Raw genomic sequence first — 26,787 nt, 5'->3', positions numbered from 1 at the left:
AACTTTGCTGTTTGTGTGTGTGCTAGTCAGTAAACTATATGAAAATTCCTAAGCATTTGTTTTCAGCAGAAGCTGTAAAAGGAAATGTCTTTTTTGCCTAATCACAGAATTTATTTTTCTCACCCTAATTATTCCCCTGGATCATATGAATGATCATCTTTTTTCGCAGCTTGTATTTCTCGAATTTCCACAAATAATCCAAGGTGAATGTTATGTAGATATTTTCACTGGTATATTAGGAGAAAAAAAAAAAAAAAATCTTGATGACATTATCAAGAATTGAAAAGCTTTATATATATAATTAAGTATAAAATTTGGCCTAATATAGAATATTATAGCAGCGAGTTTCATGATAAAAAGTCTAGAGCTTTGAGGAAGATATTAGTGACCAAAATCCGCAGTCAGTTTTAACTGGTAAGTATTAAGTACTATTACTCATCCAGTAATCAGCGAAAGAGTATATGTACACTTTTTTCCTGAGGATGGAAAAAAAAAAATAAATAAAATCTGAATATATTTTCGACTTTGTACTTGGAGAAACACGAGTTAAAATTGTTGAAAGAATAATAGGATTATATAACAGACATAGTTTTCACTAACGTGATAACATTTTTGACCAAGAGTAAAACATTAGTTATGTATGTCCTCATCGCAGATTACATCTATCCATATCTTAGCTATATGCACTGCAAAAACAATGAAAGTTTCTTTTCACTTTATTACTGTATGGGAGTAAATGTAATTTCTACAGTATTTTGGCTGAAAATTGTCCAACTTGATTACAAAGATAGAATGAAGTTTTGAATAATCTCATTCTATCTTCGTGATGAAGGTTGACTGTTTTTAGACGAAGTATTGAAGAAAGTATACAGCGATTATACAGCTCAGTATATTAATTTCATACAGAGCAAGAAAAATACATTATTGTTAACGTTTATATCAGTGAATAATTAAAGTACAGTAATTTTTGTTTCGATTTCAAGATTAATGAGATTATTGTTCTGCAATTGTACAAGTGACACCTTTTCAAATTCACCTGGAAAAATACCTGAATTCAAACATTTTTACAATTTACTTTCTAGAAAATGAAAAAGGTTAGATCATTTGGGATTAATGCACTGTTACTGACGAGAAGTCTAGTGAAAATACATATCTTTTGGGATATTACAATTTTTTGGGAATTTGATTCACTTGTACAATTGCAGAACAATAATCTCATTAATCTTGAAATCGAAACAAAAATTACTGTACTTTAATTATTCACCGATATAAACGTTAACAATAATGTATTTTTCTTGCTCTGTATGAAATTGATATACTGAACAATTTTACAACAAAATACAACATAGTTTATCCCCTTATTTACACCTGGGGAAACACTTAATATTACAAAGTCCTGGTGCCCTTTTTGGTGGAGAATTGAAAGGAAAGAAGTTCATAATAAAACGTAAAATGGAAGCATGTAAATTAAAAGAAGGAAGTTACGAACCACACTTCATTGTGTGTGTGTACCTTCAAGTAGGATAGCTAGTGCCGAAATGTGATTCGATAATTCTCTTATATCACATAATAAATAAATTCACTTAATAGTGCATAAAATTCATTTTATTAACATGAAACAGAATGGACAATTAAAATAATATTTTTCAGTGCGAATATTTGATATGCGGAAGGTGAGAGAACAGTCAAAGCATCCGAAAGTAAAAATAACCTGAGGCCAAGGTTGTGTAAACTGGAAAATAAACTTTTCCACAACAAGCTATAACATAACATCTAGCTGACCTTGATATGTACATCTGTAACCTGATCTATTGTTTGCAAAAAAAGTTAAAAACAAAATATCTGGTGACGTTCTGATGAACAAATACACGAATTTTCCAAAATTGAACAGAAAAACAAAAATAACCTTTATATTTGTATACATAACAATAATATTTATCAAAAAGCTATTATTTGGACTGTCTAAAATTCAAAAATATAGTGCCAACTAGTTGTAACAAACAAGAACGATGGTGCGTATAAAAAGCAAAACTTCTAAACCAAATCAAATCATTCATTTGGCTTCCACCATTTCGGATTCACTTCGTTACGTTCAGAGCTTCAACATAGTCTCTGAGTAGGTGTTGTCAGGACATTTAAGTTAATCCCCCCTCCCCCCCAAAAAAAAAAGTATATCTAATATATAGTATTGTATGACAGGTTCAAATTATCTATTGGCAATTTACACGTTTTATAGTAATTGTATGCTTCTTTCTTTTCGTGTTTTATTTGTGTATTTGACCTATGTATAATTTTTTCTTTTATTCTAAATATTAATTAATTACATTATGCATTCTTCTTATTATTTTTATTCAATCTTTTTTATTCTACTGTCACATCTGAATGAAATGTCATGGATCATTTGGGTAATGGTCTCCATGTAATAGGCAATGCATTATAACTATAATCCCACTATACTACCCGTTCCATTATTGTGGTACACTAATACACTTTACCCATTACACTTATAAATCAATTTTATATTTATTATATATATAATATAATATAATATGTTACTTGTTTGCCTGTTCTATAGCTCCATAAGTTTGATGGATAGCTTCGTACCTATAGATATTTCGCGAATCGGAATTCTCTTGTTTCCTCTTACATTTTCATTCTACTATCATTTTATTAAATTCTCCTTCCTTAATGTAATATGAAGCATGGAAAATTGAATAAAATGGTATAGTAATCGTCCTTTTCGTTTCACGTCGGAGGACGGCAAATTCTTGAAATTCTGAAAATTTGTCTTCATTGTAAACGGTGGGACTGCATTGAAGTTAAAGTTGCATCATCAAATTGATATATCTGGTATCAGTAGTATTATTGTTAAGTAATTGCAAATGTTTTAATTTTACAAATTAACCGTGTCAGGATGAACTTCTGGGAAAACAACAATAAATCAGTCTTAACGTGTTATACTAACTTTATTCAATGATATACAGAGCGAGAAATGCACGACTAAACCGAGACTCGAACCCGGGATCTTCGACATACCGTGCTGATACATGAACTGTTACGCGTTCCAGTCCGCTCCCTGAACAGCCATTCATTTACCCAGTTTTGAAGTCTGTATGTATGAATGAATGAATGAATAAACTTCAGTCTGAGTTAATAAACACTGACTACAAAAGTGGGGGAATGTATGGTTGTTCAGAGAGCGGACTGGATAGCGTAATAGTTCATCAGCACGGTACGGCAGAGATCCCAGGTTCAAAATCTCTATAATCGTGCTTTTTATTGAATTCGGTTTATATAGGAATTGATGTGTTCAAATCTGTTGTTTCCTTCATTTATTTATTTTTTTACTTTATAGGTGAAGCTACTGTCAACGGTGAGGATCCAGATGCTCATCAAAGCACATTCTCTCAAAGTAGTAAAGAGGTAAGATTTAATTTGATGTCACATTTCGCATCGTTACCATTTATTTTGAATGTATTTAAATATAATAGTGCCAATTTATAATGCACAAGAACTTATTTTGATTAAATTGATAAACGAACTTACGTTTCATCAACACTATATCAATTACAATGATTGCTTTAAAAATATAGTTTAGTACATATAAGGTTGTACATGTATTGTTGGGATATTTAATCGAACCTCTTACTAGTAACCAAAATGTTCTAGCGTTACTTTTATGTTATGAATTTTTTAGTCTTGTTTCATATCAAATTTGTTATTTATATTCCTTTTATATAAACCAAACCACGTGGCGTAGTAGCCCTTTTTGTGTGCTTGAGCGCTCAAACTCTATTTGTTAGCGACCGGCTGAACTATATCCAGCGTAGCGACGAACCACGTGGTCAGTGTACTACGTCGCCCAGTGGTCGGAAAGTTGGAAAAAGCGGACAAAAATAGTTTATTCCGAAACAATGGAAGTTGACGGACATTTGGATATAGTTCTATACGTAATTGTCCTTTCTAAATCGATTGTGATTCGAAGAACTCCTGCTGCAATACGTGCAGTTATATATATATATATATATATATATATATATATATATATATATGCAGGGTGGTCCAAAACTGGGGAAACCCCCTCGCATAAATGTCAAATACTGCAAAATATAACCAAAGGAACAACGTAGGGGAGTAATAAAGGTAAGGAGAAATTGGGGAGGACACAGAACAATCAAAGCCGCCATCTTGAAATCCACCATCGTGAATCATACATATAGTTCATAAATTGAAAACATCGCTAGCCAGTGCGAAGTTATGACAGGTGTTAATATGCATCCAAGAGGCAGTTACAGGTTCAATGTGCTGTCTCTCTAATTGTATGTGCAGCTAATAAAAAGACTGTGTAAAACAAATGTGTGTTTGGCCTTAGGATGCAAAATTAAAATCCGCAGTTTTGCACTCGCACCATCTTCGAAGAAACACTAATACTTATTGGAATATAATTTAATTTAGGATAAAGTTGTTTCGGTAAGATTAAAAGATTCAGTATAGAATCTTCTTATATACTACTACATGGATGTGTAATATACAGCAGCTCCGCATGACTGATAGTTTATCACTGCAATATGTGTGAGGCTTTCACTACAACTTCGGTTCAGAGACGAAGGGCAATCCAAACTACGTACAGGGCAATATGCCTTTTCCCTTTGTAAGGCTCAAATAGCGGATCTCGATTGCGACCATAACAACATTACTCATCATGCATTTCCAGTTAGATGAGGCTAAGTCCTTCAGCTGCACTTGGCTGCAACTACTTCCAATGCTCAACTTTTGTACTACTCATGGTCAACTCAATACACCTTATTTTACAGATAAGCAAGGATAAGCTTAGATTGCAGAGATCAGCGTATATGTAACTTTTCGGTAAGACTAACAAATCCATCATATAAATGATATGACAATGGATAACAAATAAAACTCTTCACTAAACACATAGTATTTGAGTCTAATGTACTATTCAAAGTCTTTCATCTACCTCAGAAATAATATAAATGGTTGAAACACATCATATTGTTTGATTCATTTTTTACTGATTTTTAAGCATTTGTATTTGTTCATGTTTACATGCATTTTATGGACAGGGAAAGTATACCTATGTCCTGAAACTCCGGATTTGGAAGCAGGAGAGATACTAGTACTATTCTTGTGATACTAGTATTCCGTATATTTCTGTTTTTACACCAGTTACTGTTTGGTATACTACCAGTGTGCAAGTAACTGCAGATAGTGTTCGGTGCTGCACAATACTTTTGTTCAAATCACAGAATGTTTTTCTTCATTTACGTTTTCTGAAGCAGTTACTGAACAGTGAACAATGAATGGTATTATCGGGACAAATCGATAAACATTCACTAAGTGTACTAAATAATACTAAACAGAGATGTTTTAGGATCGAATTTTAGTTTTCAGAAATTAAATCAGATTCTTTAATTTTGTTTAAATGTGGCACATACATAAGATTATAAGTCGTGTTGAACACGATCGTCTTAATGATTATGTAATACATGTTTTGTAATTTTATATTTAATAGGCATTTGCATGTCCTATTTCGCATTGTGACTATAATAATCATGAATGTTGAAAATTTGATCAAGATCAGTCGAGTGGTTCAAGAGATTGTCACAAACATAATCACTTTCCATTTTATAATATATATTATTATTAGACTTGCTGTGCGATGCATAAGTGTCGGAAATCATAGCTTCTTCCGTCCGTCCGTCCGTCTTAGACAGCTATCAGAGCGAAAACGGTAAAAGACATCAAGATACGGTCTTTTGCAATCGATTCAGTGTCTCAAGAATGTTCCATCTTCTCGGTTAACTCTCTATTCAAACCGAAAGTGGTTCAAATTAGTCATTTCCGGTTTCAACGTTTATCGTCATAGAACGAAAATGGTAACAGCGAGAATATGTTTTCTGGAATCTATTCAGTGCTCTAAAGAGCTAAGCGTCACAACACTCTACCAAAACCAGAAGTGGTTGAAATCCTGATTTCAATATTGATTTCCATAAAGCAAAAAACGGTAAGAGGGATCGAGATACAGTTTTCTGCAATCGATTCAGTTGTCCAAGACTAGGCTCCGTCTCCTCCCTTAACCATCTATTCAATCCGGGATTCAAATCAATTATTTGCGGTTTCAACCTTTATCGCCATAGAACAAAAACAACAAAGCATAGCGAGTAATGACTTTTTTGATATGTATTCAGCGTCCGAGGAACAGGTTCTATCTTTGATTTTATTCCTCTATTGGAACTAGTAGCTGTAGATGTACTGCTTCAAGTCTAAGTATGAATTCCTATAGTTTGAAAGTCTACTATAGTTTCACACTGTGAAACTAACTCACCTGTTGTTTATTAATATCAATGTAATTATTACGTATGTGTTTCTGAATCAAATTAGTGCTTACAAGAGTACTCTGTAGTATAATTTTCATATTTTAACTCTAATGTTTTAATATGATAGTAAAAAAAAAACACATGTTTTTGAGAATTTTGCTTCTATGCGTGCATCAAGTTTGGAAAAAAACACTCCTGAGTTTTTTCCAGCTCGTAATAATTAAAAATAGACTTAAACATTATTTGAACTATATGAAAAGTAGTTTTCTGAAGATTATATCGGCACTCCTTGGATGATCACAGATCCATTAAGAATTTCCAAATCAAGTTTAGCATATATATTATATGCAATTGAAGCAGAAACAGATAAGACTGAAAACATGCTGCAGATGCTCGAAGTAAACTTCGTCAGTGAATGACTAATACTTCATCATATCATAAGCAAGCAAAGTTAAGAAAGTAAGTTGTAAATAAACGTTCTGGTATCAGTTGATTCAGCCAAGGAACAGCTACGTACTGCAATTCTAAATTATCCATTAGTTTCTGGAAAATCTTAATGTGAACAAAACAGAAGCTCTTTAGTAGATTAGGGTATATAAAGGTTTATCATGAGTCAGTAATAATAATATAAAAGGAAACATTTTAAACAGATTAAGGCTCCAACATAAATACACTGGTACTCATTGAGTCATTATTATTATTATCCGAAGCAGAATCAACCAAGCCACATGAATACACCTTAACATGATGGGAGATTCTACCGACAAGAGAACATTCATGAGAGCCCTAAGAATAATATACGATATACCTTGTTTGCACAGATTCATAACAACTACTCAAATTAGAGTATGTGCAACCTTCTGTGGCACTTTGAACCCAGTATAAGTATTCTGTAGCACTGTGTACCCGTTCCAATTCCCAACACGTACAAAATACATTGGAAAGATATTGATATCTATTGTTGATGGTGGAGCCTTTACATTTAACCTTAAAATCAATTTTTTTCGAAATCGGAAAACGACAGTACTTTTAAACAATAATCGGAGAACAAACATTTGAAAATTGTAAACCGCTATAAAATGTCTTGGCGTTACGTAATTCATGATCTTGGGTAGCTTTGTAAATATAGCTTAAATAAAGTTAATAAAATGTGTAATATTCTTCATAATTAATTTTAACATACATATTCCAATAGGTCTAGAACACTAGTAACGTTAATTATGAAGAACAAACATCCAGGGTCCCAATTCGTTCATTTTTTACGTACTACGTTGCTTTATTACAGTACACAAAATAAGCAGTGTATACATAGACTAACTTTTCACTCTGTTCGCGTGGTCTTCGGTTACTGCGTATACAAACCCGAGAAGTAGTTATGATCGCATTCTTTACTTGTCGTTGTAAGTCCCATCTCATATACTGAAAAGGAACGCTAAACTACGGTCATTAAAGGCAACTTTTGTTAAAGAATGCTTTTCTTTCATGGAAGTATATATTATTCACGTGCAAACATTTTAAACAGATATTGGTTACTATTATTTCTTACTTTTTGAAACACGTCACGGCCATATTATAGCCACTTTTCAGTTTGTAAGTAAATGCCATTAAACATTTCTGGAGTAACGCCTTAAAATCTTATAACAGCTTTGACGTATAAAAATGTTCAAAAGGATTTTTAAAACTCATGGAAATATTAGATTATGAAATTAAGCTTCAATCTTGTCCTATCATGGCGTACGTACGAGTAACAGCTTCGCTAATTTATAAATAATAATAATAATAAAGCTAATTTATAAATACAGATAATAATGAAATATTACAATCTTTCAATAAACTTCTACCATATTCTTATTTCATTTTTAATCGCCTTAGCGCTATTTTTATCCAAACTAATTTTGAAGTATCTTTATTATTATTATCGCTGGGGATCAGTAGTAGAGCACTCACATCTGGCATATAAGAGTCCCTGGTTCAATCCTAGCTCGTGCAAAGTGGGATTTACGATAAACAAACACCTTGTGCATGGGTTGCTCGGTTCACCCGTTTCCAGCCACGTCCATCATTTCACCATATTATCCTTCTCAGCATTAGTTACCTCCGTGCATAATCGTGGGTCATGAAACTCAAAAATTCTTAATGTAATAATGATAATGATAATAATAATATGTAACATAAGCATTTAAGAGTAATGTCATTAAAAGTCATTGCTAAAAATGTTAGTTTTATCTTTAGGCTGGAAATTTTTAGCGCGAGTAGTGAATTCTGTAGAATTTGACATGGTAAAAACTTTAAACTGTATTTTTAATAGAAAGTAAGTGATCTTGAGAAGTATGTTTACTCTTTTAGCTTAGTTTTTTATTACTGTTTTTTCTAAACCGTAATGATTCTAATCTTTCAGGGCTCTCCTACGAAGGATGTGTCCACAGAAGAATCGCCTAAAAAGAAAGAAAAGAAGAAGAAAGGTTTGAGAACACCATCTTTCTTGAAGAAGAAGAAAGATAAGAAGAAGTTAGCTGAAGCATAGAGGAGAAAACTTTAAGGTTGGATACTGCTACTTGTAGAGGGTCATTTAACTTTTATATGTGTTGTAAAATCTATTATGTCTAATGTAGTGAATAGTGGTTATATGTGAATTTCTTACGTAGTTAACTGAATTTAAAACTCGGAAGTTACTCCTCACAGCTTTTCTTCTAAAAGAAATTGCATTACAAAGTGTTAAATTCTCGTATAGTGAAATCCAACAAGGGATTCAAAATTTCTGTTGAAGTAGTAACTTTATCCAGATCTGCACTACCAACGAGCGAATTAACAAATACTTAAGAAATATTTCTATTTCACTTTTAAATCTATCTTTGAACAACATTATAGAACCATGAAAACTGCACAACTATAGTTGCGTATATTTCATTCTAGATTTTAAAATTGTAAGCCAATCACACCAAACTTTTATGGAACATACCCCATATATATATATATATATATATATATATATATATATATATATATATATATATATATCGATGGTTGAGCGCCAAAAAGACGTAACTGCAATTTTATTAGTTTAGAGGCTTAAGTGATATGTGCCTCTCTGGCACAGAACCAAATGCTAATAACTCAGTTATACCTTTATATCATTTTCGAATAACGTTCCAAGGATAGAGATTTTCATTAAGGCGTCTTGGCACAAGAAAATTGACTCCATTATACATGTCCTCATAGCATTACCTCCAAATTTTAAAATTCGACAGTTACGCCCTTTTGGCGCTCAACCATCGAGATATATATATATAATATGTATAAAATAACAGTACTAGTACAGTTCTAGCGATGTAATATCGAGCGCAGCACCAGCTCTCATTCGTGGCCGCTCAATAATAAAGAACAATGAAATCAATAGAATTCATATATTTACTTGTCCAGTTATTAAGAGTACATAAAATTCGTATCATGGTTCGCAAATTGGTTAAATTTAAATTGGATTTTGTGTTCTGTAGACCGAGCATATCAAATTTTTGGATGTATATAATTAAATTTCTGAAACTTTACAGTTGGTCTGTTTTATAAACTACAGATCGTTATCAATTTAATGGAAACTCCTGAAAAAAGTGCAATTTACAGATTAATGAAACCCTTCACCTTCAAGAGGTCTGATGTGACATGGAATAAAATGGTGTTAAAGAGGTCATGAATGGTAGCAAGTAGAATATTACAACATTCATCGGTCAGTTGTATGAGAGGAGATGGAGGTAGAAATCTGGATCGAACTCGTGTTTTGAAAAGGCGATCACAAGTATTCAATTACGTTCAGGTTTGGGGGTTGAGCGGGTCAGGGGAGGTGTTCAGCTTCACTCTAACATGCTTCAAACCACGCCATGACAGGTGCAGCCCTCTGAATGAGCGCATTATTGTCCTGAAATATGGCATTATTGCCGTTTAAAAAATACTGGACCATAGGATGCACATAGTTTCCCAAAATGGCGACATAATCACGGCCAGTGACACAACCGGTAATCGTCAGTACAGGATCCACTGAAAACCAGGATATTGCGGCTCACAGAACCGCCGCAGTGTTGCACGGTTGAGTGGACATAGTGTGGATCATACTTCTTTAGGCATCCGCCACACACAGAACAAGACTCGTGGTTTGAAATAAGGTAAACAATCACTCATCCGACCATATCACACGTTTTCAACCATTAGCGGTCCATGTTGCATGTTTGCGACATCATTGAAGTCGTGCTAAAGTATTATGGTCCTTTGTCAGCTTTTTCTCCCGTACAACCCGACCCCGTTTGTCTGTCGTGTAATTTGAGGCGGACTATGATTGCTGACATTATGAGAGATATTGCGTGAGTTCTATCACTTGCACTTGAGTCACAATCCACATTTAATGCTCGGCAGGACCTGTCATTGGGGGTTCCCTTCCGACCTCAGTTACTCTTGCCGATGTGGTTTTGTCGTGAGTTTTGTAGGCAGTCATCGCTCGTAGCATCAACAATTTGCCCTCTTTGGAAATGAGAGATCGTCCATTCTGTATTTCACAGTCTGCTCAATTTCTACACACTGTCATTCTACTGCGTCTCACGTACTACAGAGTTGACCTAACATCACCATCAACAGCTCAGCGTTGCAATCGTCGCCTGACCGCTGCCAGCCCAAATATCTTATATTAGATTGATACGGATCAGTATAACTGTGTCATCCACACATCTGTAGTATTTGATATATTTAAAGCTGTTCCTGTTTCAGTGTTGCAGTTCAAATAGTTCATGATTATATCGGTTTATCACTCATTGATCTAGTCCTCCTATCTGTGTGTATATCTTGGCTTTGAAACTAATTGGTATTTAGACATATATATATATATTTATATATATATATATATATAAAACAAAAGTTGAGTGCCATTTTAGTACGAAGTGAATCTGAATAAAATTGAATGTCAACAAATTCTATAGAATCTTTTTTGTAATATACATATATAAGGAGTGAACCATTTATCTTAATACGCCCTTATAACTTTTAAACTAAGAACGAACGCTGAAATTTTGTACCATGCAATTATCGGCAGGGGAGATTGTTTAACATACTTGGTTACAGGTTTGTTTTATTTAAAACAAATTATTCAAACTTCTTTTAAACAATTGATTTTGTTTGAAACAAATTTTGTGTAACTTATAAACATTTTGTTTTAATCACGTGTATTTTTAAGACTTGTTTTAAACACGTGTTTATTTTTATTTTATTTTATCTTTGTAAAAAAAATGCCAGAGAAAGGAAAAAAATGTCAAAAAGTGCTCGCCATTCAGAAGATTATTTTCTTGCCATGTGAATGTTTTGATTTCTCGTGGGTTCAGCATGTCAATGTGGTGATCTACAATTTAGTTTCTCTCTTTTCCCCCTTGTTTGTAACGTTTATTTTATTGTTTAAATGATTATCAGTTATCTTGCGAGAAAGTGTCGTAGTCGAAAGTTGGACTACTTGTAGAACTGATATTAAAAAATAAATAAATAAGAATTATTATGGAAACAACTTTTTGTGTTGTATTCAGAAAACAAACCAAGGGTTCTTTGCTAAATTGCGGTTCTGAAATTAAAATATCGCAGACATTCATTGCTACAGTACATGTTGGTTTTCAGTCTCCATACAACTTGGAATCGTTTAACATGAGTTTTACGAGAAGAAAGAAAAAAAAAAAAGGACATCATTTTGAGCAAATTTATTAAAGTAATCAAACTCCATCAGATAAGAAAGCGACCCTACGACTCATTCCAAAACATGTAAGAAAGAAATGGTTGGTTTACTTCAAATAATGAAGAATCATTATGAAAAAGTTCAATGCTGTGAAAAAACTAGAAACCCAAACAAATGATAGAGGTATTGATCCCAAAATTGCTTCTGATAATTCTAACGTCAGTGATGTGGTTGAGATGCAACTGGGAACTTCAAGTAAGAATTAATTTTGTATCATCAATTTCTTTTCATTATATTATGAAAACTTTATTCCGTCTCTCTTCCCCACATCAGTTCTAAATTTTCTTAAAAACTTTACACCTTGGCTCAGCTTGTATGAAGGAACCAGGCGAGAAAGCGCAAGGTATGGCAGTCGGCCGAATAACTAAGCATTAAAGCGTGATACATATTGCAACATCAGTGCCGAACGTCAATGTCTGGGACAATTTGATCTCATTTGTTCGTCTATGTATGCATCACACTACAGGGCGCAATTTTTGGTCTTTTAACATTAAATTTTGAGGGTAGAAGCACGAGACGTCGGAATTTGCTGTATATATTTTGACTGTGATCCAACGTAAAATTTCAAAATTAGTGGTTCGGATTCCACTTTAAGGAGCAAGCTCTCTCATATAGCCTTGCTACTGATGCAAAACTGTAATCAATCAAACTAAACAAAGTAATTTTATGCGTTTCGATCAAACTTAGGTTGCAGGATAAATTTGGCTCCAACTCAGTTTTTATAAAATATTTTTAGATATGGAACGTTAGAGCACAAGGGATCAAAGTCAATTTTCAGAAAGGTTCACTTTTGCTCAGGTAATGTAGTATCGTTGTAGCTAAGGGTACGAAATAAATGAAACAAAAACTACGTGAAAGGGTGTGGAGTAGAGTTTCATAGGACAACGCTAGACAAGGGCGTTGATGATGGTGGAGGGCGGCTAATTTCATTCTCCTTGCTCATAAATTTAAGATGTCAACATTATATTGTGTACACTGCAGCGTGGGAATAATTAACAAGTTAAGCTCCGAATGCCATAGTCAGTAATGCATACTTAAGTTAAATAAATGCAGGGTGTGTCCAAAAGAATACACCGACGGAAAACGTCATATTTTCGCAACCACGAATCCGAGATGAACCGACGGAAAACATCATTTTTGCATCCACAAATCCGAGATGAACCGACGGAAAACGTCATTTTCGCATCCACGAATTCAAAATGAAAGAAAGAAAAAGTGCACAACAGGATGCAATCTAGAATTTTGTATGATTGACGGTAGAGAGGGCCTTCATTTAGAGGTCATCTGCCCCCTATCCGAATTTCAGATTTTGGGGGCAGTAATGCAGATTTAGAAACTGTTTGCTGAGCAAATTCCAACAGAAAAAAAAATTGAAGTCCTTACACCGAATAATACGGATTTTGATCAGTTATAATCCATTTCCATTCGCCGTAAGAAACTATAGACCTAGGTAGGTATATTGCGCTCACGTATATTTTTTGGTCCAAGGATTCCAAAGGATTTGGCCTCTACTTTAGAGTTTCGGGCCTGCTTAAAATTCTGGAAATTGGGCCTAAGCAACTTTCCAGCTTTAATAATTTATATTTCCTCCGTATTTATTCCGTGTAAGGACCTCAAGCTTGTTCTGTTGGACTTCGCTTATCAAAAGATTTGTAAAACTGCCTTACTGCCCCCAAAATCTGAAATTCAATGTGGGGGCGGTAGCCCTCCTGCCCCACTGACGCCCCTGTCTAGCGGCTGTCACATGAAACTATCCCACACCTTTTCGCATGGTTTGTTAGATTTGTTTTGCTGAGCAAAACTGAACTTTACCGAAAATTGATTTGGATCCATTGTGCTCTGAACGCCCCAAATATTACTTTTTTTCAATAAATTATTAACTTGAAGAAAGAAGAAAAAAAAAAGGAATTGCGTAGGTTTGCAGAAAATATTCTAAAGTTAGCTCAACATGAAATGTGTTTCAAACATTACTTTTCGAAAATTTATTATTTTAAAATAATTTTATTAGCATAGTCAGTCATAATTTTATTAGCATGGGCAAAGTCAACGAGCAGTGGGTGCATAGTTAAGTGGGACTCGTAGTGTAATTTCCAGATGTAGACAAGATTCTGGGTGTACGAAAATACTCGAAGGCATGTCGCCAACATACCGTAGCCCAGTGCTATCTGGTATTAAATGCCCGACGACGTCGAACTAGTATTGTATTTACATTAGCTCGAGAATTTACAGTAGCCTCTGGGACACATGTCTCCCGACAAACAGTGTGTCAACGACTACATGAAGTATTCGTGTACGCAAGATGACCCGCTAGTCATTCCATTAATACCACTACACCATCAGGACTGCTTAACACTGTGTCAAATTCACCTTGCATGGACCCAAGAACAGTGGGAGTGAGGCAATCTTAATTGAGTTCCGATTCAGTTTGGAGAGTGATTGTAGACATCTGTACATCAGGCTAGGACTAGGGCATGTGATGACCCAGACAATTTTGTAAAACGAAGTTATGACTGTGTCCAGGCCATGGTCACAGTCACCCCTGTATGTGTTGCCGCAAAGTTCTGTGACAAGTATGATCTATCGGGTTATTCTTGAACAATAACAGTTTCTGTGGTGCACATGGCTCTGGGTTTCATCTAGTGGACGATAATGCCCGTTTTTACAGGGCATAGGAGGCATAGGAATACTTGGAGCAGCGCTTCCTTCCATACTTTCCGGATCTTAATCCGATTTGAGGTGTCGAATTGCAACACGAAAACTCCCATTTCGGACCTCCGACGGGTGCTTGTGCAAGAGTAGGGTACAGTACCATAGGTGCGTACAACTTCCATTTGCTCTGGCAACTTCATCCATGGCATGGGAACACATTGTGCAACTTGGGGGTCCCGTTCGGGGTATTCACATCGTATATTTGAATGTTTCGAGTAATGTCAAACGGGACCGGTGAATAATCGATAGTATGAACCCACATGGGGTGAAAGGCGCCTTGCAGTGTCATTTGCCGTGTTCATGTTTTGATCTTGAGTGTGGTCCCTGGGTATCTCGCTCACACGTCCAATTCCACAGACCTGAATTAGCATCCAGTCTTCATTCATAAGTCATTCCCCGTGATGTTTCTTAACTTCTGGACTAGTATATATTAACAGTTGATATAATTCTTGTTCCGGTCACGTTAAAATTCTGCGATATTTTCAGTACAATAGTAGAATAATTAGTTCGTTGTCCAGTTATTTTTCTACCATGATATGTTAATGTGAATTATGGACTAGTAAGTATGTGATTTCATTGTTCTTCGTACATTTAGCGACCGAGGATGAGCGGGTGTGGCTCTAAAAATTATATAATTGGACTAACATTGACATTATAGGGGTATTTAGCTTATTGACTTATATATATTTGCCTGTTTATTTCAAGAATGACATAAATTCAAAATTTCTAAAACTTTTCAGGAGAAGTGTTTGAAGTTTCAAAACGCAATGAAAACAAATGGGTGCAGGAACGACGCAAAGTGGTCTCTAGCGCTCAGATTTGGAGGCACATCTGTGAAATTTTTACCAGAGATAGACTTCAAGATTAGCTTTTATTTTCTACCCATAAGTCAATAAGGGTGATTTTTGAATTATGTCATTCTTGAAATAAACAGGCGATATTACATAAATACATACATTAAATAATACTAATTCTTTTTTTTTTTTTTTTCAATCTCTTTGCAGACACTGCCAGGTGAATTAATTTCTAATGTCATCCCCCCTTTTTTAATAGAAAAAATTGAGAACGTATGAAGACTGCCACTTTGCAACTAATTGTATAGTCGCTGATAACTGGTTAGTGTGTTCCACTTGCTAATATATCCGCAAAAAAAAAAAAAAAAAAAAGAAAATAAAAATGGATTAGAACTTTAAAAAAAAAAATGCTTGCAACATATAGTGGGATAATCCCTGCATGTGTGTCCGAAGACGTTATACAAGGAAAAAACGTGTGGCAAGAAAGAAAATATATATACAAGAAGATCAAGAGTGTGTCTTTACTTAAATGGTAACTAACAAAAAAGGAGTGAGTTCTTGCATTAACACCGTAGGTGTCATGTTTTTTCTTGAAGACTTTTGTCCAGAAATATGTTAAAGAAGCAACTGTAATTTGTTACCTTATTTTTTTTTAATTTTCAGACAAACTGATAAGAAAAGTGCTGATGGTCTGAATTGTGTGCTTTTTTTCCTTGTACAGACTATATTTTTTTGCATGGGTAACAAGTAATAATCTGTGCTAATATACAAAAATGGGATGTCTATATAATATAGATAATTGATCGTTCTTATTGTGGTTTAGTAAAAGCGTTTCTTCCTCTTTCTCCCCAACCCCAAAATGCTTTTTGACATTTTTTGAAATATATGTAGAATATAGCTTGTATGTTTTATACGATGACATTTTAACAGCACCTGTGGAATAATTTACTATGTTTAAAGGAAATCCATAGAAGATATCTATATATATATGATGAAGTTAAAACAAATTGAATGAAATACTCCTTATAATGCAGTTCTTGGTGCACAAAGTTATTTTGGGGATTTTTTAATTTCTTTTTTGAAAAGAAAGAAATGTAATTCGTAAGCTTTATAATGTACTACTAGCAAGAGATATTTTATAGGTTATAATGATTAAATAATTTTAAAACTAAGAGAAAGCTTTCGTTATGATGCAGACCTCTTATGAGATTATTATATATTAGTTTTTTCATATAAAGAAAATACAAAGTTATTTAAAGATACAAAAACATTATCCTAATGGTTGTCAAGAATATTCTCAGGTGTCTGCATCATCGCTTTTGTTGTTACAAAAAAAAGTACACAACTGCTGTCAAATTTGTTATGTATGCCATCGATGTTTTATGAGCTTTTATGTAGTAAATTTTTATAGGTCAGTAGTGTAAAACTAGTGTAATCTTTAAGAAAAGAAAATATTATGTAATGTTTTACAGTTTGAGAAAAATCGCAAAAGAAAAATACGATTTCACACTAGGACTACGATAAGAATTTTATAGAACATTAATTGTTCTTGAACCAGGTGCAGCACTTGTGAGGTGGTGCACACTATTGATAGGATTGACATTGTCCTACCTAATATGACGTAAACATTATTGGTTATAATGTCGGCGAAATTTATAACTACAGCTTTAGATTTTTGTATATTCTTTCAAAAATGCAAAGCGGAAATTTAGAATTCCTAATAGTTAAGAGGAAAATAATTCTAAAGCAAATATTCACAACCTTAATATTGTGGACTTTTTAAAAAAATATTTCTTTCATTATCTGTTTCGTCGTTCTTGAATAATATTCGTAAAAATGTGCACCAGCTCGCAAGCTTGGAGTGTGCCTGTTTCCTAGGTTTAATAAAAAGTGTCTTACCTTGTTACTTGTGGGTATGCTGTTTGTTCACGTTGTTATTTGCTTCCTAGCGATCGCTGAAACACAAATCATAAAAGCAAGGCAATTTGCGTAGTGCAAAACAAAATCAGAAGATTTATTAATATTACTGATAATATTAAAAGTAGTTTCTCACATAAATTTCATAAGTGGTAAAGGTCTATTTCAAAGAAAATAGTAAATTATATCTCTATCTAATTTTTATCAAAGAAAGGGAAAAAATAAGAGAAAATATCTTTGATAATCTTCTTTGTACTAACGAGAATGAATGTATTCCACAGTTTCATTATTAGGAAATTGTGGGATGTTAATGTGATTCTCCTTTTTCATTCAAAATATCCTATCCATTCTTGTGAAAAAATTAAAAAGAAAAGCTTGAGATAAACAATTGCGTTTATTAACAGGAAATGTGGAAGAACGAATAGGAGTATAAAAAATTGAATACTTCTACATCTAATTAGTGTGTTGTGTATGTATATACTGAACGATGCCAGCATTGTTTTTCTTTTAGATCTTGTCTTCAAAGTGCTTTAGATTAAGAAAATGAGATAGATCTACGAAATTCTTTTATATTATAGTCCTGACGTCAGTCGCATGCGTGTATATACTGTCATGTAATCCCTTGGTACTCAGTCATACAATTAAAATGGGTCACAACTAAAGCAGGTCATTGCGAGACTGGTAAATTTTGCAAGTATTACTAAGGATCCCACTTGTCCTTGTCAGAAGTACGAGCATTTCAAATGTCTAACACCTAATCAATTTTGTTGGAAATAGCTTAACATAACGGATTTTGTCTGAATATACATATTGGGAGGTCTTAATCCATATGCTTGAAATGTTGTAAGCTTGATGTACGAAGGATTTCGGTTTGTAAAAATATTTTTAAAAAGGAAAAAAATTATGGTTTACTGAAACAAATTTTTAAAATACTATTGTATAGTTGCAGTCATTTTGGCATAGACTTACTCGTTAGTTATGATTTCATGATCAAATGGACAAATGTACAATCATTGTCAGTTATGAATATTTAATGTCCGCATAGTGACTTCTATAATGATCAAAGTGGGCATAAGTACAAATTATCATCAGTTAAGTATGTTTAATGTGCACGTAGTTACATCTATGAAATGCGTTACGCAGAAGTTGCTGCACCATTTACCAAACGCACTAGCATACTTTATTGGCGTCCTAGATCAAGTAAACACGAAATATCTCAACTAGTTATTCACTATAGAACTGCTGCATTTTTTTTTTCAGCTGCCAATGACAATTATTATAATAAAACCAAAAAAAAAAAAAAAAAACTTTCATCCAAATATGTAATCATTGAACTGTTCAGATAACTCCAGTATTTTCCTCATGTGTAATAAATCAACTTCGAAGTTCCTAACAATGTTAGCTCGAAACTTTGATTTTTCGCTTGCAATGTACGTTCTATAATTTACTTGAACAAAATAAGCTTTAATTCTGACATTGTGATCGTATAAGTTAGGTTTCCAGCGGATTAAATATAATTGTCTCTCTTTTCAACAGTGATTTTTGTAAAATAATAGGTAACAAATGCTGACATCATTCATTAATATTTAATTTTATAATGTGTTATAGCTATTCTTTCTTCTATTTCCTGTACTATATCATGTTATACATGCTTGAAAGACACAAGAATAAATATAATCTGTGATTACTAACAAATAACAAGAATGAAATAGGAAACTCCTGAGTAAATACAAAAATAATTTCTTAATATTTCAGATGTTTTCTTAGCATGCCAATAAATATTTTGAAACATGTATTGGGACTTTATTGCTAACACACATACATACAAAAATAACACTAAACGTCACAGTGGGTACTCTTTTGCAAAAGATATCTGTATAGATTTTTTTAAAAGAAATAAGTAATGGCTCTTAATACTGTTTACTGTCAACGTTGTATTTCTGTTACTTTTTTTCCACGGGAAAAATTAATTATGTACAATAAAGTCTGTCCAATAAAAAGTAAAGGCAGTTGTCCATAATGGTTACTGCAGTTTTAATACATTAAAGAACGAAAGTTCTTAAATGAACTGACTTTCATTTGTTTAGTTGGTGCTTTAGTTTATTCCTAAGTTACGACGTCAGTAATTGGACGGCCTGGTAAGACTGAAACTTTTCCACAAATACACTGTAATCTGTAAATTTTTCTAAACTATTTCAAAATAATTTAGTTCAGATCTTCATATGTAAAAACAGTGCAATTTTTGTGTAGTTTTTCGAATTGATTATCCCAAAAGTTATTATTCTGCGGGAATTTTTCTTTGTTCTGAAAATGGTTGAATTTTAGAATTTTGATATCCCGATCATGCCGTATTAAAATATCTGTGAGGGCTAAATATAGCAAGCATATACCTCTATATACTGTAAGAAGTATTTCCATATTTTTCGTTCGATTCGCTCACGAAAGGCTATTAAAGAAATCATTAGTTTTATCTTTTGTTTTAACATTTTGAAGATTGTCAGGAATTTTAACCCCTTCCACTACGATTTATTTTCTGAATTTTGATAATTGAAGTATAAGTTATAAAAATGTATTATAGATGGTTTATCATTATATAACTTTCAAAACAAAAATATAGTAACCCTACGTGATGCTACAATAGTTTAAATTTTATGACGAGTGTAGCTTGTTATTGTGCGATTTGGCACCGGGAGGCTATGACGAGCTAGACTCGTCATTTCAGTGCAAGGGGTTAAGAACAGAATACTAACTTACAAGAAAATAAAAATGTGTTGCAAGATGAACGAGCGTTTAGGACAAAATATTTTCGTAAAACAATCATGAAGGCCCACTGCCTAAGTTCATTAGTCTGTGATCCGAATGATTGGCACTAACTTATTAAAAGCGATGTAACATGTAACTTAAAAGTACCATTGGCATCAGTCAGATTGGTGTCCGACTAAGAATCAGATAATATATAAACTGAAAAAGCAACAAGATACTAGTCTCATAGTCTGCTACAGCATAAAATATAGATTGCTCATATTATAGTCTGCGTTTAAGATGATATAATCGCATTGTTCACATATTCTGGAACCATAAAAATATTAAGAGTTGATTCTGTTTCAGAACAAGAAGAAAAGCAAAATCAACGTATTGGTGAAGTGAAGTGCGATAATAGGGAGGGCGAGAATAATGTTACCCTTTGGTGTATAGCTGGCTAGATCATTGACACAAAACACCACAAGATACAAGGATATTCCAATATTTGATGATCGACTTCCTTATGTGAAAGAGACGAAGGAATATGTTACAGCAAGAAGTCTATATTCTAAATACAGAACTGAGAAATGCAGTAGCCCAAGAGAATACTAGTCTTGAATTCTAGGTTAGATTGAAAATATTACCTCCGAGAAATTGTTCTGCTTTTCCAGTAAATCTGGTGTAAAAATATTCCTAATTAAGATTGGATGTTATATATTTATACAATAAGTTCCTTTTCAATCCAATTCTGCCCAAGTTTTCGAAGCTGTCTTTCCATATGTAGGATATTTGGGATTGGGCAAGATTTGTTAAGTATAACTTACATGTAAGAACAATTAAAAAATCACTAAAACATTTCGTATTTCCTCATAGTTAATAATAAATGTGTCTTTCAGGGTGGTCTGTAATTATACGTGATTTTCTGAAGGTGTTTTTCACCTCGCAACCCCAGAAGTATTTGAATCCACGAAAAATTACTCTCTGTAAAATTTCATCTTAATTAGATAATTTTAAAACTACTCTAAAAGGCTATAAAGTTTCGAGTTTTAACTTTTAAAAAAAAAAAATTCTTAATTTTGTAATTATTAGAACAGGACAATGTGTGCTGAAATTTCATGTTGCAAATTTTAATTAGTTTGCTGCTTGGGTTGCCTTTGCCAACATAACTAAAGTCTGGTGAGATAGAGCTGGGGTGTTTACACCGCTATCCCTCTCTGACTTCAGTCTGTTCAAATTGCAAAACCAGTAAGCTAAAGTTACGAGATTTCGTGTTAGTTCTGTTCATTACTTCAGTTAATGTTTACGTTACTAAGTTGGTGATTCCTAAAAAGCAGCAGCAATAGCAGTATCCCACTGGCGTAGTAGCTAGCGCGCGACTTTAATGCACGAGGCCACGGGTTTCATTTGTAGTGAGTTATACTTGACATTTGGACGCATTACGGTGGTTCGGATCCCACTATAAATTGTAGGTTCATGTATTATAGTCTCGTGCTGAAAAGGGGCATTAAACAACAACAATCACTGCCCGCCAAGTATCGAAGAGAAATGGAAGTATCAAAGCAGCACATTCGCGATTGTTTGCTGTATGACTTGGAGGCCTGTCGGCATGCACATGAAATGGTCGAATAAATATGTTCCATTTCAGGCATTGGAGAGGATGCTGTGAACGAACGTATCAGTACGCCAGGCATTGAATCCAGAAGTTTCGGTCGGGAGATCTGAGCCTTTGTGATGGACTCCGCAGTGGGATACCACAGGACGCGACGAGGCCCTGGAAGCAGTCAAACATGTGGCCTTATTATCACACTGCGGACGCTTCCAGATTTTCGGGAAAAGTTAAAAAGAAGAAGAAAGAAAAAACAAGACTTCACCTGCGTCTCACAAAAAAGGTGTGCTAGTTGAGGGTACCCACATATTTTTGACAGTCAACATGGAACAACGACAGTCTGTCGTTGCTGTCTTGGCACCGCAACATACCATTTGATCCGAGCTCACGAGTGATGAAAAGTGGGTTCAGTATGACACTTCTAAGCATTCCAGACATTGGTTGTCACCACATGACCCTACGCCACACACATGAAGTCCACCTCTGCACTCACTCAAAATCATGTTCTGTATGTAGTGGACTAGTCACCAAGTGGTGAATAACGATCTCCTACCACCAGACCACACCATCCCACTACGGGCTTGTATTTGCAGTAGCTGCAACAGGGTGAACATGCGTTGCAGCGGGAGGTGCCAGTGATAGTTAATCGCAAAGGTGTTCTGAACATCCACGACAATGCGAGACCACACAAGGCATGGACGTCCAGCTATACCATTCAGCGACTTGGTTGGGAGACACTAGCCCATCCACCATAATCGCCGGACATAGTTCTATCAGATTCCCATCTATTCCATTCCCTGGACAACCACCTCCGTGGGAAACCCTTCAACAAAAACGCAGACCTGGCGCACGCACTCATGGACTTCTTTGCGTCCAAAACCCCAGAGTTTATCACCGAGGCATTGCGTAGCTACTGGAACGTTGACAAAGGGTGCTGGATGCTGGTGGAGGTTGGTTCGAGACTTGATGCTTATCATCATGCTGTATGCCTGTTTCTGACATTTTTGGTCACGTGAAATCAAATGAAAAATGAAAAGTTCTAGTGCTACTTTAACCGTAAAGATAATTTTTGATACAAAAACTGGAAAGATTTACAGAAGCATTTGAATAGGAAATAAGGTAGGGGGGGAAAATAGCCTACAAAGTTAATGGGGGAAATGAAAGAATATAATTTAATGTTGCTGATAAGAAAGCACTAAACGTCATTAAGAACTAAAAAGATAAGTAGTTATTACTGCAACGGAAGGAAGGACGACCGGGTTCCGTTGTCATCTACTAAATTTAACGCCATCGGAGAAGAAAATAGGGGAAAGAAAACCATTTACCTGTAAATGGAACAAAACTTGATGGTTAAAATTCCTAGTATTGCCAAGCAGTGATAGTGCAGAGGAAAAAGACATTGCAATAATACTGTCAAGATAAACATAAAGTTACGCCATATCAGTAAGAGAGCAGAGCATTTTTCATGCGCCACCCATACTAAGCTTTCTTACTCCACGTGTCTGAAATTCGCGACAGATGCGAACTCTTCGAACGACTGCAGAAGATTTCAAATGTAATATTGGAAACATATCAATCGTAACTTAACTTCAATACCGAAAGAAGAAACTCCAAGAAAATATAATAAGCAGATTGCAACGCTTTGATGTTGCACAGGGCCGGCAAGTTACTTCGAGTTTTATCTGATGTGGGAAAGGTTGATAAATTAGCCATTATTATTATGGAAAGAACTGCTATTAGATATTTGAAATTCAAATATAGAGAGAAGAAAACTAGGCTATTACCGTTTACGAAACCGTAATAAAGTGGGGCATACTGCAGGCAACACAGGTCAAATGAGTGATACCTTTATGAATATTGAGAAAATGTTTAATCTTGATTTGGTCTACATCCATGCCGACATCACGTTTGCAAAGTAATGTTACGAAGCATTTTTGATGCAGTATTATAGGCAACTGCCAGATCAGATGTAAGCTTGTTGGAAAGATTAAGCGAGACCTGGTCGAACATGATAATGAAAAGTACCGTAGTGGGGGAAGATTTAATTGAATATGCCCGGCTCCGTTTGCTGAAATTTTTATAAATACGATTAAGTCAGAAACAAGATAGAGATTATTATCGCGAATTACTAACATTTGCCATGATCTTCCTTGCAGGTACTCTTCCAGAAGGGTCTTCATTTTATTTTCCTGGAGCTGTGATCAAGCCTGGTAGATGACAAAGGCTATTTATGCCTTAATTTATGTATAAGTAGCGATCAACTGAAACCCGTTCAGTGGTCATAATTCATGAAATAAATTTTATTTGGAGCGGAAACTTGTACACTATCTAGAGGAGTCTATGGTTAGCGCGCAGTAAAAATATTGTTCAGAAGAAGTCACCATGAGAGTTGAGACACTTGTCCCACTGTCACTAACTTACAAATGCCGTCCATGTAAAATTTGGACGGCTGACTATCAAACCAATCACGCACAGTGTCCTGAATCTCAGCGTCAGACTGAAATCTCTGACCTTTCAATGCTTTCTTTAGATGCCCAAAGATGTGAAAGTCACAAGGTGAAAAGTCCAGGCTGTAGGGCCGGTGTTGCAACATTTCCCATTGAATCGTTGAAACAAATCCTGCACTTGGTTTGCAACGTGTGGACGCGTATTGTCATGCAGCACAGTGACTCCAGCGGTCAATAAACCAGGCCTTTTGTTTTTGATGGCTCTCCGTAATTGTGTAAATGTCTGACAGTAGCGTGTGGCGTTGATGTACTGTCCTGGTTCCTTGAAGTCTAGCAGTAATGGTCCATGGCAATCAAAGAACACAAACACCATAACTTTCCCCGCAGATAGTTGCGTCTTGAACTTTTTGGGACGTGGAGATGAGGGGTGTTTCCACTGAATACTGGAAGACTTTGAATTCGGTTCAAAATTATGGCGCACAGTTTCATCCTCAGCAACAGTGCGCAGCAAGAAGTCGTTACCTTCCAAATGGTAACGTGACAAATGTTCAATGGCGCAACCCATGCGCTCCAACTTTTGGTCTTCCGTCAACACCCTGAGGATCCACTGCGCGCACACTTTATGATACCCCAGATCTTTCACAATTTTCTGAGCAGTACCATAACTCATGTTTAACCCGTTCGCTATGGATTGAATACTAATGGGTCTATCCGCAGCTATAGCCGCATTCGCCTTTCCACGCGTGTCTTCTGTGGCAACAACATGGGCTTGACCAGGACGGGGATAATCAGTGGTTTGTTCACGCCCCTTCCGAAACATTCTGGCCCAGTCCACCACTGTTGTTTTGGGGACGCATGCATCACCATAAACGTCTTTCATACGCCGGAACACTTCAGCTGGTTGACAACCTTCGGCACTCAGAAACTGGATGACTGCACGCTGGTCCTGTTTGGACGGATAGGGGATCTTGAACGTCATCTTTCACTAGTTATACCTGCAAAACGGAAACACGTAACAACAACATTCCTACACCCAACACATAGGGACATTAGCCATTACACACTATTAAACAAACAATATTCTCCTACACACTATACCAATAATACATGGAACGAACGGGTTTCAGTTGATCGCCCCTTTATTTCAAGATCAGTTTAATGTGAGAGGAAAAGAGCGACTAAATCAGAAGAATGTGCATTTTCTCAGACTTTGAGCCTAGTTCACTGACTGTGAAAGCTCCTTAACTCGATTTTATTTTATTTTATTTACGGAAATTAATACAATATCGGAAAGATCCAGAAATTAGTAGCGCTGCCATGTAAAAAAAAAAAAAAAAAAAAAAAAGTCATTCTTACGTATCTTCAGAAGTTGTATCATTTCAAATAAAGGCAAATATAATCTTTATAATCGACTTCCGATTTACGAGGGGCACCTTAACCGTGCTCGTTGAAAAAAAATCGCTACCTAGATTGAAAGACATGAAATTTGACAATGAGATTACAGTTGACAACGACTTCTCTGGTCTCACCGGTCCTTCCACCTTACTTGAAATACAACCTGACTGCAGTTAGAAATTCATTCCTCACGTAACTGAGCATTTCCTGTGTCCTATTCTCCACCTAGTACTCCTGTTCCTTTCAGGATTATTAACGTTCTTTGCGTTTCTGTTCGATTTTAAAGCGATAAGAATCTCCTCGCTCCTATTTACTTCTTGAAAGAAAAACTACAATCCACAATCATGTAATCACGCAAAGACAAAATGAAATACCTTCAAATCTAAAGAAAGATGACAATGGTCTCTGTCTTTCAATAAAAGGGTTGTCTGTTTTACGGGGGGGAAATGTTGCTTAAAAGAATAAGGAGGTATCGTACGGTATTTGTGCTGTTGCACACCTTTTTAAAAGTCGTCTTCAATCCTTTTAAGCAGTGTTGAATTCAGACATTTTCACCCGAAGGAATGTCAACTTCTCGGGGGGGGGGGGGTTGTTTTTCTGTATTTTTGCAAGAAAGCAGCATATTTAACAATTCCATTCCCATACACATCTTACCTAATATTGAGACTAATTGCTGATAAATATTCAATGTGAGATTATAATTTAAAAAAAATCGTTTGATTTCATCTAAAACATTAAATAAAGACTGGCAAAAATATTTTACACTAAACTTTAACTGCTATTTACAATAGCTATTTTTGTTGTTATTTCCTATATTCAGTAGTTACTGTTTGTTACTAATGTAGAAGTTTTTAAAAAGATTTAAATTAACTCAAATATTTTTTTGTCCTGAAACAAACATACGTAGGAATATCTTAACAAAAAGTTATCATTCTTTCTCACACTTCTGATTCTAAATCAAGCATATTAGCTTTGGTTTCTTCACTGCATACACATCAATAGTTTAGTTTACGAAGTCTTCAGTAGGATTAGTGCCGTGTCGTGGAAAATCAGCGCTTGGCGCGAGAGTATACGACGGCACCCC

At 34.9% G+C, this 26,787-nt stretch overlaps 2 protein-coding genes across 19 annotated transcripts in view; one reads left to right on the top strand and one right to left on the bottom strand.

The window, feature by feature from the left end:
* The window catches only part of hts (adducin 1-like protein hts), a 233,651-nt gene extending 214,118 nt beyond the window's left edge, over nucleotides 1-19,533 (top strand). For 16 of the 18 annotated variants that reach the window (XM_081763624.1, XM_081763630.1, XM_081763607.1 and 13 more), the window contains 3 exons: nucleotides 3,356-3,423; nucleotides 8,737-8,878; nucleotides 15,807-19,533. In XM_081763624.1, the coding sequence (XP_081619750.1) occupies nucleotides 3,356-3,423; nucleotides 8,737-8,862 (194 nt within the window). In that variant the 3' untranslated portion in view covers nucleotides 8,863-8,878; nucleotides 15,807-19,533. The remainder of the gene's footprint in view (nucleotides 1-3,355; nucleotides 3,424-8,736; nucleotides 8,879-15,806) is intronic. The other 2 variants (XM_081763652.1, XM_081763647.1) reach the window with 1 other exon arrangement.
* A 4,854-nt stretch (nucleotides 19,534-24,387) lies between these two features.
* LOC145664937 (histone-lysine N-methyltransferase SETMAR-like) lies at nucleotides 24,388-25,287 on the bottom strand. The gene has a single exon (XM_081732093.1). The coding sequence runs from the start codon at nucleotides 25,285-25,287 to the stop codon at nucleotides 24,388-24,390; it is 900 nt and encodes a 299-aa protein (XP_081588219.1).
* Between the last annotated feature and the right edge of the window lie 1,500 nt (nucleotides 25,288-26,787).

The sequence above is a fragment of the Thermobia domestica genome, chromosome 1 (assembly GCF_964235325.1).
Source record: "Thermobia domestica chromosome 1, izTheDome1.hap1.1, whole genome shotgun sequence".
NCBI classification, from domain to species: Eukaryota; Metazoa; Arthropoda; class Insecta; order Zygentoma; family Lepismatidae; genus Thermobia; species Thermobia domestica.
Note: the sequence above shows the minus strand (reverse complement) of the source record. Positions and strands in the feature narration are given on the sequence as shown.